This window comes from Orcinus orca, chromosome 7 (assembly GCF_937001465.1).
Source record: "Orcinus orca chromosome 7, mOrcOrc1.1, whole genome shotgun sequence".
In the NCBI taxonomy this organism is placed as follows: Eukaryota; Metazoa; Chordata; class Mammalia; order Artiodactyla; family Delphinidae; genus Orcinus; species Orcinus orca.
The window spans coordinates 59,970,273-59,982,406 of NC_064565.1; the positions used below are offsets into that span (position 1 = coordinate 59,970,273).

At 35.8% G+C, this 12,134-nt stretch overlaps 1 protein-coding gene across 7 annotated transcripts in view; it reads left to right on the forward strand.

The window, feature by feature from the left end:
• DYNC1I2 (dynein cytoplasmic 1 intermediate chain 2) overlaps window positions 1-10,555 on the forward strand; it is a 50,544-nt gene extending 39,989 nt beyond the window's left edge. For 5 of the 7 annotated variants that reach the window (XM_033423572.2, XM_004267299.3, XM_033423573.2 and 2 more), the window contains 3 exons: window positions 6,258-6,398; window positions 8,245-8,370; window positions 9,921-10,555. In XM_033423572.2, the coding sequence (XP_033279463.1) occupies window positions 6,258-6,398; window positions 8,245-8,370; window positions 9,921-10,034 (381 nt within the window). In that variant the 3' untranslated portion in view covers window positions 10,035-10,555. The remainder of the gene's footprint in view (window positions 1-6,257; window positions 6,399-8,244; window positions 8,371-9,920) is intronic. The other 2 variants (XM_012532134.3, XM_033423574.2) reach the window with 1 other exon arrangement.
• The last annotated feature ends 1,579 nt before the right edge of the window (window positions 10,556-12,134 follow it).

The following is a 12,134-nucleotide window of genomic DNA, read 5'->3' on the forward strand; positions in this document are numbered from 1 at the left end:
TCTTGTAAGACTGCTTCTGTATATTTCCATTGCTTTTAATAGACACATTCCTTCTGAAAAAGTTAGTATCTTCCATCAGGTTATATAGGAAGGTATTTCCGCCCTTAGAGTTGTTTCTTTTTAATGAGAATCTGTTTATTTCTGTGCTGATCCAAGTGAGGACATACTCACTTCCCATTTCTCTGGAGAGCACCTCACTGTTACGTTCATGGATTTACTGTAGGGACTCTTGGTTATTAGTCTAGAACTCCCCAGTTACCCCCAGAAAAATACAGAATTACTGTATTAGTTTCCTGGGGCTGCCGTAACAAATTGCCACAAACTGGGTAACTTAAAATAACAGAAATTTATTCTCTCACAAGAGGCTAGAAGTCTGAAATCAAGGTGTTAGCAAGGTTGGTTACTTTTGGAGGCTCTAAGGAAGAATCTGTTCCTCTTTCCATGCCTCTTTTCTAGTTTTTGGTGGTTGCCAGCAATCTTGTGCTTTTTGGCTTCCAGCTGCATCACTCCAGTTTCTGCCTCTGTCATCACATGGAGCTTTTCCTACTTGCCTCTGTCCAGATTTCTCTCTTCTTTTAAGACAACAGTCGTACTAGATTTAGGGGCTACTCTAAGCAGTATAACCTCAGCTTAATTACATCTGCAAAGGCCCTTTTTCCGATATCGACACATTTACAGGTTCCACATAGACTTGAATTTGGCAGGGGGCTGGGAGTGGGGGGACACTATTTAACCCATTACTGTAAAGAGCCCCTTGATCTTACAGTGTTTATTTATTCACCACTGTACTAGAATGAGTTACCTTTGATTATTCAAATGCTATCTATTGTTCAAAGAATGATACATTCTTTTGATTCATTTTTTTGAAAAATATGTTTGCAAACCTTTTGTTTATAAGAATTTTAGAGCTGCAGTGACCTTTAGACATCATGTAGTTCAGTAATTCTCAGTTTTGGTCACATTAGAATCACCTTGGCAATTTTAAAAAATTCTAGTGCTCACCTGGCACCCCAGACTGATTAAATCATAATATCTAAAGAGACTCAGGCAACAGCATAATTTTGAAAATCCCTCCAGGGTTAGCGGGATTACAATGTATAGTCAAGATTCAGAACCACTGATAACCTTTGTTTTGTAAATAAGGAAATAGGGGCCTGGAATGATGAAGTGACTTCTCCAAAGCCTTAAAACTAGTTATTGGTAGCCCTGAGATAAGAGTTTATATCCTACACCCCTCTTCAGCTCTTTCCTGCTGCCTCTCTTCCATTTAGGCAGAAGTTCCCTTCAAGTTAAGAAAAAGTATTACTATTAAAAAGTACTTCAGATGATCCATTTGGGATTTTAATTTGCAGTATCATATATAAAATTAATATATTATGAAACAGTTTTGGTGTTGTATGTGTGCTTTCTTTCTCTTTGAGGGGGAAGAATTGTTAATCCTTGGATGACTGTGTTTTTTAAATTAAACTTGAAAAAAATTACAAAGGTTTCTAATTACATTTAAAATTTGGGAACATGTTGCCATTTATTGTATTTTTCTTTTTAATATAATCTTTTACCCAGTTATAATGCATCCTGCTTTTTGCCTCTGGCTGCATCACAGTCCACCTAATAGATGAAATATTTTATTTAATAATTTCCTGAGATATTCAGCAATCTTTTTCACTTGAGATATAATTTTTATGTAAGTTTTAATCTAATTTGTATATAACATTTTTCATATTTTATAAAAAATGGAATCATATGATATGTACTTATTTGTATCTGGCTTCTTTTGTTCAACATATTTGTGAGAGCCATTTCGTATTGTTGAAGGTAGTTATAGATTGTTTATTCTCTCAGATATATACTATTCCTGTATGTAAATATACCATAATTTGTCCATTCTGCTGCTGATGGTATTTGGGTTGATTGTAGTTTGGGGTTGTTATGGATAATGCTGCTATGAGCATAGTTGTAGGTGTCTTTTGATGGACACAAGCGCTCATTTCTGTTGGGCATATACTTAGGAGGGAAGTACTTGGCCATAAGGTACGCATTCACTCTGCTTTAGTTGATACTGCCAAGCAAATTTCTAAAATAGTTTTACCAGTTTATAATTCACCAGTGGCATATGAAAGTTTTCCTTGCTTTACAACCTTGCTGACACTTGGTATTTTCTGCCTTTTTTTCCATTTTAATTACTCTGATGGGTATAGTTGTATTGCAGTTTGGTTTTCATTTGTATTACCTTGAGACTAAAGAGGTTATCTTAAGCTCCTTTCCATGTGTTTATTGGCCATTTCTTGAAGTGCCTGTTTAAGTCTGCCTATTTTTCTGATAACCCCTTCTTTAAAAATAAAACATTAATATAAAAAATCTTGTAGACCAATACAGATTCTTATAGAGTCGAGCATGTGTACATGACTGTGAACAACTTCTCTTTTAAGTCTTTGATGAGAGACCATAAAATTGCCTAAAATTGGGATTTTCTTGAAGAAGTATACAATTGCCTCAGGATTTACAGGTCTTAGCACAATGTTTCTTAATCGTTGTTGTGCATCAGAATCTCTAGTGGAGCAACACCAAAGAGACTAATGAAGTACATTGAGGGTGGGGCCCTGCATCTGGAGTTTTTAAAAACTCTGCAGATGATTGTGATACTCATCCCAAGTTGAAAACTACCTCAGAGGGAGACTTCACTTGGCATTGTTGCCAAGGAGAGTTATAGGAAAATAATGATCTTAAGAAGGAAAAAAAACCTCTTAGTTTCTGTTTTTAGCTTACTTATAAGTTTTGTTAAAATTTTTGTTTTCTTAATTACAAACAGACATTTTTGGCTATTAAGATAATCATGCAGTTGACAGTTACTGTGAAAATTTTAAATATATAATTTTAAACTTTTTATTATAGAAAATTCCCAGTAGATTCAAAAGCAGAAAGAGGAATATAACGAAACCATTGTACTCATTACCTAGCTTCTAAAATTATCAACACGTGACCAATCTTGTTTGATCTATTCCCACTTATATTCCCTCCCCAGTCCTGGATTATTTTAAATGCAGACATATCATTTAATCTATAAATAAGCAGTATGTATCTCTAAAAAATAGTCATTAAAAAAAAAACCTGTAATACTACCATATCATTGTCACACCCCCCAAAAATGAATAGTGATTCCTTAATTTCATCAAATAGCCAGCGTTCCATTAAAAACATTTTTTTACTATTTACTTGTTTGAAGCAGGATCCAAATGAGGTTCGTTTATTTGCAATTGACATATCTTTTGAGCCGCTCTCTTAAAGTAGGGTTTCCTACCCTGTCTTGTTTTCTTGCTACTGCTGTTGTTGAAGAAACCAGGTTGGTTGTCCTATTAGTTTCTCACAGTCTAGGTTTTGCATTCTTATGGTACTGTTCATATTGTCATGTATAGTTGTAGATGTTTATAATTCTGTAAAGAGAAGCTTACCCTCGTGAATCACTTGGTGTCCTCCAGTCCTTATGTTGACATCTCTTCATTCTTTTTGGTCGTTTGAAGCTTATTCTGCAGTAGGTTCCTCAGGAGGTGCTTGTGGGTGCATTATTCCCATATTCTGAAGAGCCTATCTGTTTATGAAGGTCAGTTTGGCTGTATGTAAAATCCACAGTTTACATTTTTTTTTTGATTACTTTAAATATGTTACTCTATTGTTTTCTGGCAAAAAGCATTGTCAGAAAGTATGATGACGGGGCTTCTCTGGTGGCGCAGTGGTTGAGAGTCAGCCTGCCAATGCAGGGGACACGGGTTCGTGCCCCGGTCCGGGAGGATCCCACATGCCGCGGAGCGGCTGGGCCCGTGAGCCATGGCCGCTGAGCCTGCGTGTCCGGAGCCTGTGCTCCGTAACGGGAGAGGCCACAACAGTGAGAGGCCCGCGTACCGCAAAAAAAAAAAAAAAAAAAAAAAAAAAGTATAATGACAATCTGATTTTTTTTTTTTCTTTACTCAAGACTTGGTCTTTAAAAATCTGCATGATCAAATCTTTTTTTTTTTTTTTAAGGGTTGAATGTCCTACATACACAGGATTTTCTTTAATATGAAGTTTCAAGCTGTCTTTTCTTTTAGGAGAGTTCTGTTAAATTAAGATTTTTGTATTCTATAGTATTGCTTTGGGTTTTTTTAGGGCCTGCCATTATAAGTATATCTTTGTTAATCTTCTTTGTCTATCAGTTTTTTAAAAAATTCACTTTATCTCTTCTTTCTTTTTTAAAATAACAGTGTTATTGAGATACAGTTCATATACCATAAGAGTCACCATTTTATAGTGTACAATTCAGTGGTTTTTGGGTTTTATTAGAGCCATCCTTGTGGTATGAAATGATATCCCATTGTGGTTTTGATTTTCATTCCCCTGATGGAGAATGATGTTGGGCATCTTTTCAAGTGCTTATTTGTATTTGTAGATCTTCTTTGGAGGAATATCTATTAAAACTTCGCCCAAGTTTTAATTGGGTTATTTGCCTTTTTATTAAAATGTTGTAAGAGTTCTAGATACAAGTCCCACTTATCAGGTATATTATTTCCAAATATTTTTGCCTATTGTATAGGTTGTCTTTTCACTTTCTTGAGGGTATTATTTGAAGCATAATGGTATTTAATTTTGATTTAGCCCAATTTATCCTTTTTTTTTGTCATTTGTGCTTTTGTTATCTAAGAAATCATTATCAAGTCCAAAGTCACAATGATTTACTCCTATGCTTTCTCCTAAGTTTTATAGTTTTACCTCTTATATTTAGATCTCAGATATATTTGAGTTAATTTCTGTATATGATGTGAGGAAGGAGGGGTCCAACTTCATTCTTTTGCATGTGCATATCCAGTTGTCCCAGCATCATTTGTTGAAAGGCTATTCTTTTCCCATTAGTTGTCATGACACACTTATTAAAGATCTGCCACAATAACTTTGTGTAAGATTTGAGTGAGATCCTTTTTTTGTTGGTTATTGTCTAGTAGTGAAATGAGTTTTTCTCTACATTTAAGAGGAAGGGAATGGCAAGGTTAGCTTTTCTGGTTTCATAGTCTAGGTTAAAGCTCTTCTGGGTTTTTTGCAAAGTGGGTATATATCCCTCTATCTTGTACTTTCTGAAATGTACCTTTTTCCGTTCCTCTCCACCACCTTTATCTGAACCTTCTCTTTGCTTTGTCCCTATTGTGCTGTATTCCACAACTTGGATTCCATTCCTGGCAGTTTCTTTTTGGTGAGACTGTCTTGAAAAGGGAGCTTTGATTTGTTAATTTTGCAAGTTTATCAGGCTCAGACTGCATCATTAGACCTTACTTATACTACACTGGAGTCTGCCTGCAATTATTTATAAATCGAATTCTGTTGAACTCCCTCCCAGTCTCTGCTCCTGCTCTCAGACTGACCCCCACACTGTCCAGTGAGCACCCGCTGTGGACTGTGAGGCTCTTCTGTTCTATTCTCCAGCTGTCAGAAGCCCTCGTGCCTTCCCATACTTCTTCCCGCACAGATGTACTGTGCAGATCTCATAGTAGTCCAAGGTTTGTTTCCACCTGCTTACATTTGGAGCTTTGTCTCCTGATTTTGTTGTAGATGTTGTCTGTGAATCTTTGGTTTTGCTATCCTCATTGCTTTGTCTGGGTTTATGGGGAGATTTAGAGGAGATTCAAAAAGTACACTGCCATTGCTCCCATCTTTCCAGAATCCTCTCATTGAAATGTTTTTAAAGCACATTCTGTTCCTTTTTTTAAACAGTATGGTGTCTACAAGTTAAACAGAAAATGCAATCCAGTCATTGATTTTGTTTTTTAATTAATTATTTTTGGCTGTGTTGGGTCTTTGTTGCTGCGCGCAGGCTTTCTCTAGTTGCAGTGAGCGGGGGCTCCTCTTCGTTGCGGTGCGCGGGCTTCTCATTGCGGTGGCTTCTCTTGTTACGGAGCATGGGCTCTAGGCGCATGGGCTTCAGTAGTTGTGGCTCGCAGGCTCTAGAGCACAGGCTTAGTAGTTGTGGCACATGGGCTTAGCTGCTTCGCGGCATGTGGGATCTTCCCGGGCCAGTGATCGAACCCATGTCCCCTGCATTAGCAGGCAGATTTTTAACCACTGCGCCACCAGGGAACCCCAGTCATTGATTCTTAGTTCATAACTCCAGGTAATTCTTTAGTGAAACAAATTATAGGAACTTTTTCTAGGCTGAGTTAAGTATCATAAAATGTTATCATACCTGTTGAATGTATGTCATATTTTGACTGTGCTAAAAATCAACTTTTCCCTTTCAGAATAACAAGCCTTTGTACTCATTTGAAGATAATTCAGACTATGTTTATGATGTTATGTGGTCACCCACCCACCCAGCCCTGTTTGCCTGTGTGGATGGCATGGGTAGGGTGGATTTGTGGAATCTCAATAATGACACAGAGGTGAGCAGGAAAATAACAAAAATTGCACTGAAAAATAGAAAATTGGAGATTTATTGAATAATTTGTGAAATTCCTTTTATCCCAAGAAATGTAAAAGAACTCTGTGATTGTAGCTTCATCACAAAGAAACCAAATAAGCTTTGTACCCTAAATAATAAACACCATGCTGTGCAGAACTGAAGGGAGAAATATTGTTGCCAAGAGGACTGGGGCATTTCCTTTTACTTCTAAAAAGCACTATCCTGTCTCTAATGTCCTGACAAAGTCTCATTCATAAGGCAACTGGGATATTTTTGATTCATAGGCTAGAAAGCAGATAGTTTCAGATTGTTGACATATGTTAGCCTTAATTCTGAATTTCTAAGTTTTCTCTTAGCCTTGATAGAATTGTATATTATCCATAAATATTAGTCTTAGGCTGACTTATTTGAATGAAGCAAAACGTATTTTGATGACTTGTTCCATGAAACACTGAAAACAGTGTTACTGTTAGTATAAAATTAATATAGAAATCATCAAATTTCCTAACTGCTATACTAAAATGAGTTATTAGGAATGAAATTTAACTGCAGCTATTATTTATGTTTAACCAGGTTTATTTTTACCAATGTGGAGAGGCTTGAAATGTTCTTAGAGTTCTGTATTGCTGTGTGGTGGTAAGAAGTAATGTTAGCAGTTCTGCCAATAAAAGTTTTTGAGGAGAAAGTCTCTTGGTGCCTTCCCCCACAGCCCACTCTTTCCCACATCTCTTCATATTTCTAGTGGCAAGTGTCCAAAATCCCTTGAAGTAAATTAGTTGGTTATACAGGACAAGGAAATTATATACTGGAAATGTAAGAATTTTAACACTGTGCTAACTCGTGCTATAGTAGTTTGAAGAGGAACATTAAGATACTGCTAGGGAAAGGTATTGACTGGCTAGATGACTGGACTTGATTATACATTTCTAGTTACTTCGAATGAGACCAATTTTTTTTCTTAATTTGGATTTTGGTGTTAGACATTTGTGGTCACAGTAAAATTTGGATCTTTTCTGTAATTTGCTAACTCAGAGAAAATATCTAAGTTATAATTTTTCTCTTTTAACAATTTTGGCACTCTAGAAGTTTAAATCATTTGAGGATGACTCGTGTCAAATAGTAGGATTATTTTTCATCAGATTTCAAAAATTTAAAAATTATTGTGATACTGTTCTGAGTCAAACATTGAAGGTTTGCTCCATGCGTGGCAAATAATTTCTTTTTCCTTAGCACAGCAGAGGGTACAGTCAGATTCCAGGGAATGGTGCCACTGTGTTGGTGACATCATCCTGCCCTGCTCCAGACAGTTCATGGGAACAGGGGCTTTGGAAAGACCCATACTGCATCTTTAGTATGAACTGTTTCTGGCAACTGTGGATCAAATCACAGGTTTTAGCTAACAGAGATGCAAGCTACAAAAGTAATTCCTGTCCTCTAAAATTGAACCGTAATCTGTTTATGAGGGCTTTTGAGATGTTTCTTTAAGTGAGGTTTTGGCCATCTGTTTTCAAATGGCTTGACTTCTTAAAGAAGTTAAAACAACAAAGAATCCTTTATTAAAGAGAAGATCTTTCAAAATGATGTATCCAGTCATGTGAAAATTTCTTATATAAGGACTTAAGTTATTTTCCCAAACCATTTTCAAGGATTGACTGTAATGTCCTTCAGAATGTGTCACTGAACAGGAAGAAAGTCGGGAAAATTCTTTATTTTCATCTTTGTTTTTAAAAATGTAGCCAGATTGGAGGAAAGAAGAATTAGTTTTACATGTTTATAGAAATCCTGATGAAACTTTTAACACTGCACTATATTTTAAATGACTTTAGGTGCCAACTGCCAGCATTTCTGTGGAGGGTAATCCTGCTCTTAATCGTGTAAGATGGACCCATTCTGGAAGAGAGATTGCCGTGGGTGATTCTGAAGGACAGATTGTTATATATGATGTGGGAGAGGTATGAGGCTCACTGCCTATAATTTTGACACATCTATTTAGCTTTCACAGCATTGTAGTGGCAGTATCTTTGTGGCTAAAACTAGTCTTTGAAGTTCATGAATTGATAAAACTTACTTTTCACTATAGAAGCAACTCTTGAGATTAATTTTCTTTCTAAACTGAATGTCCTGTGTCCCCATGCAGCAGATTTTGAGGGTAGTATCAAATGTTGGAAGTACTTCAAGCATGCATTGCTGGAAATTAGAAATTCTTCGGGCAGAAGAAATTCAGAGTTATAGTTGGATTTGGGGGCTTTACAGAATTGTTATTGAGATAAGATTTTATTTTTCTGTATTCATAGATTTCTTTGGGCCAAGTAGTGGAAATCAAAAGTAGTATCTTTTAAGAGTTATCTGATGACTATGTGAAATGTCAGTCTTGACTCCTTGAGCCTTGTTGCAAATCCATTATTATTGAACCCAACAGGATGACTTGCAGCTCTCTCATCTTTACTGTTTGGGTTGACTGTACACGATGCTCAGGAGTGATTTCCTCATGTTTTAGTCCTGGCTAGCACCTTATTCACTCTTTCTTTTGCTGTGCCTTATGATTCCCCATTCTCTCTGGAAACCCCACAGCCTCTAGCAATTAGATCTGGAGGGAGGTAGAGTGAATCATTTAGAACAGCCAGTTGAACTGTCTGCACAGATGGAACTACTCTGTATCTGCACTATCCAACGTGGTAGCCACTGGCCACATTTGGCTATTGAACACTTAAGATGTGGCTAGAACAACTGAAGAACTGAATTTTTTATTTTATTTAATTTTAAGTAATTTAAATGTAAATAGTCACATTTGTCTGGTAGCTACCATATTGGTTATCACTGTCCAATCTAGTCTCAAGTCATACGGTAGATTTAGAAGCAGGCATATCCATTTGCCACACTGAATGTTTTGTGCCCTAATGTGGCATGCCAGATTCCTCATATATTATAATGACAGCTGTCAAAAATTTTTGGTTATTGGACTGCTTTAGTGAGGCAAAAGCATCACAAGCCTCCTTTCCCCTTTTGCTATTGGTACATCACTAAAGTGGTAAGAAGTAGCATACCTTTTGATGAAGATGGATTAAGATATCAGGAAAGGTTATCTTAGGTTCCAAACAAAAATAAACACTTACAAGAAACCAGATCTTATGAACCATGCTTCACAAATTATTTTATACTAGGAATGGTGCAAGAAGTAAAAATTTTTCAGGACTTCCTGCCCACCAGCAAAATCCATGAGATAGTGCATAGGAGTTATATTTACAGAGCATCGTTGTCATTCTCTCTTGCATGGATGATGATAATAGCAAAATCATTTCTGAGGCTGTCAAAACACACTTCCCAAACACTATCTTTTGTTTTGAAATGTTATAAATCATTGGTATAGTCTCTGTAATTATGGAAAGGCCATTCAGGTCAATTATTACTTTTTAATGGGAAAAGTATTTGAAAACACTGAATAATAGTAGGTAAGATGATCTTTTATTTCAGTGTACATAAAACATTGTATTTCTTTTAACAGCAGATTGCTGTCCCCCGAAATGATGAATGGGCACGGTTTGGCCGAACACTTGCAGAAATTAACGCAAACCGAGCGGATGCAGAGGAGGAAGCAGCTGCCCGAATACCTGCTTAGCTCCTGAAAAGGGAATATGTAGCCGTAGTGGATTTGGGGAAGACTCTTAAGTAGATCCTAGAACTATTTGCATGCTTCTGTCTAAATGATAATTAAAAGGAAATTTCGTGGATTAAACTGTGGATTTAATGCAGCAAGCAAATCTTACAAAGTCCTTTTTTATATAACATGCATCTTGTTTTGGATTTGTGTCATTTTTAATGCAGCTGATTGACTTTACAGAATGCAGCCTTTTCTGAATTCTTATACACAGGTGTATATTTGGTATTCTTTTGAAGTCTTTTCAGCTTATAACACTATATACAGTTATTTCTAAAGCACAGATTAAGTAAGTTCTACATATTTTTAAATAATCACAATTCCCTGTTATACTGATAATGTTCTCACTAACCATAATATGTAGGAACATTGTTTATTCTTAGCCATAGCATGAATACATCTATCCAGTTCCATTCTGATATTCTTTTTTTCTTTATAATTCATGTGATAACAATCTATAAATAAACACAAATATGCTTTAACTTTTCAAATTTTCATTTTGATTTACTCCTTGCAATTAAAATTTTATTAAATTCTGCTGCTTTTATAAAGTATCTTTTTTTTCATCTCTTTCTTTAAGCTCCCGTTGTAAGCAGCCACCTCAAACCTCATAAAGCTTTGTGCCTTAAATATACCATATAGTATACTGTAGATCTCCCAGTGCATTATGAGCTGATGTCTAGATAATCGATGTCAGTGACAAAATTTTTCCTAGGTTAATTTTTGTTTTAATCCCTTTTTTCTTTCCATCTAAGATAATTTAAAGAATAAACAGAAAGCTGCCTATTATTTTCACTGATTGAGATTATATGTGAGCCCTCTGAGACTGAAACCTCCTTTGAGAGAAATTGATTTTGTGGTTGCAGTAGCCATGAAGGAAAGTGCTCAAATGAATTTTGTCATTGAATCAACTCCACATCTTGAGATCTGTTACTACAACCCTATCTTATAAGCCTGAAAGGTAAGTGGCAGATATCTAAGAATTTGTGTTGCAGTCAACCTGTTTCAGGACTAGAGAAAAGGATTATGCTCAGATACTGAATTTATCCACTTTAAATTGTCCATTTCCTTGATCCTGACCTTTTGTCTTTCCAAAGTTTAACTGTCATTTATTCAACAACATGAACTAGGAAGGAAGAGTAGATGCCAGATTTTGAACATTTTTGTTTGGTTTGATTTTCTTAAACTAACAAAGATCTGTTGGGAAATGAATTTTTAAGTAAGTTATTCTTAACTATGAGTATTGTATAGTGTGAGGAATAATTGACCTGGAATATTAGACCCAAATTCTAATTCTAGCTCTGGCACTCATGGGAAGTGTGATTTTAGCCAACCAAGTCTTTCCATCTGACTTCTTTATTATCTAGGAATTAAGTTAGGATTAGATGATTTCTAAATTTCCTTCCAGCTCTAAAATTATTGATTGTAATTACTTCAGGCAGTTCTCTATTTTTATATATTCAGTTTTCATAAGTTGACACCTCATAATTGCCTATTATATACCAAAGATTTTTTTTAATATCAGCAGGCAAATAAATAAGTTATCTCATGGTGGTAATGTCTGTGAGTCAAAAATTCAGTTTAGCAGGGTCACACTGTCTTAGTATAGAATTCATGTAATCACTAAAGTAGTTATTGCATTCTTGCCCACCATTTATATAAATGACTAGGAAAAGAGAAAACATAATTATGATTGAGGTTGGAAATCACGAGATGTGGCAAATCCAGCTGCTCATGGGATTCAAGTTGATGTATCCAATTGTGAAAGAATAAAATTGGTAAGTGTTTGTAAAATACTTCTCACCAAAGAGTTTTTGCTTTTTGGAAACAACTTTCCCTCCCCTCCCCAAAAATGCAGTGTGGACCTTTATCTTTGCCCATTTAACTGTAGTCTACATTTTTAAGAACACATGAATTTAATGTGAGGAATTGCCTTTTAAAAGTTGACTATGTAATAGCAAAAAAGAAAGTACTGAGGCTGTCAATATTGATATGAAATCTTCTGACAGATTAAGCTGACTAGAAAAGTGTTGCAGCTCTTCACTCTTTTAGAAATGAAAA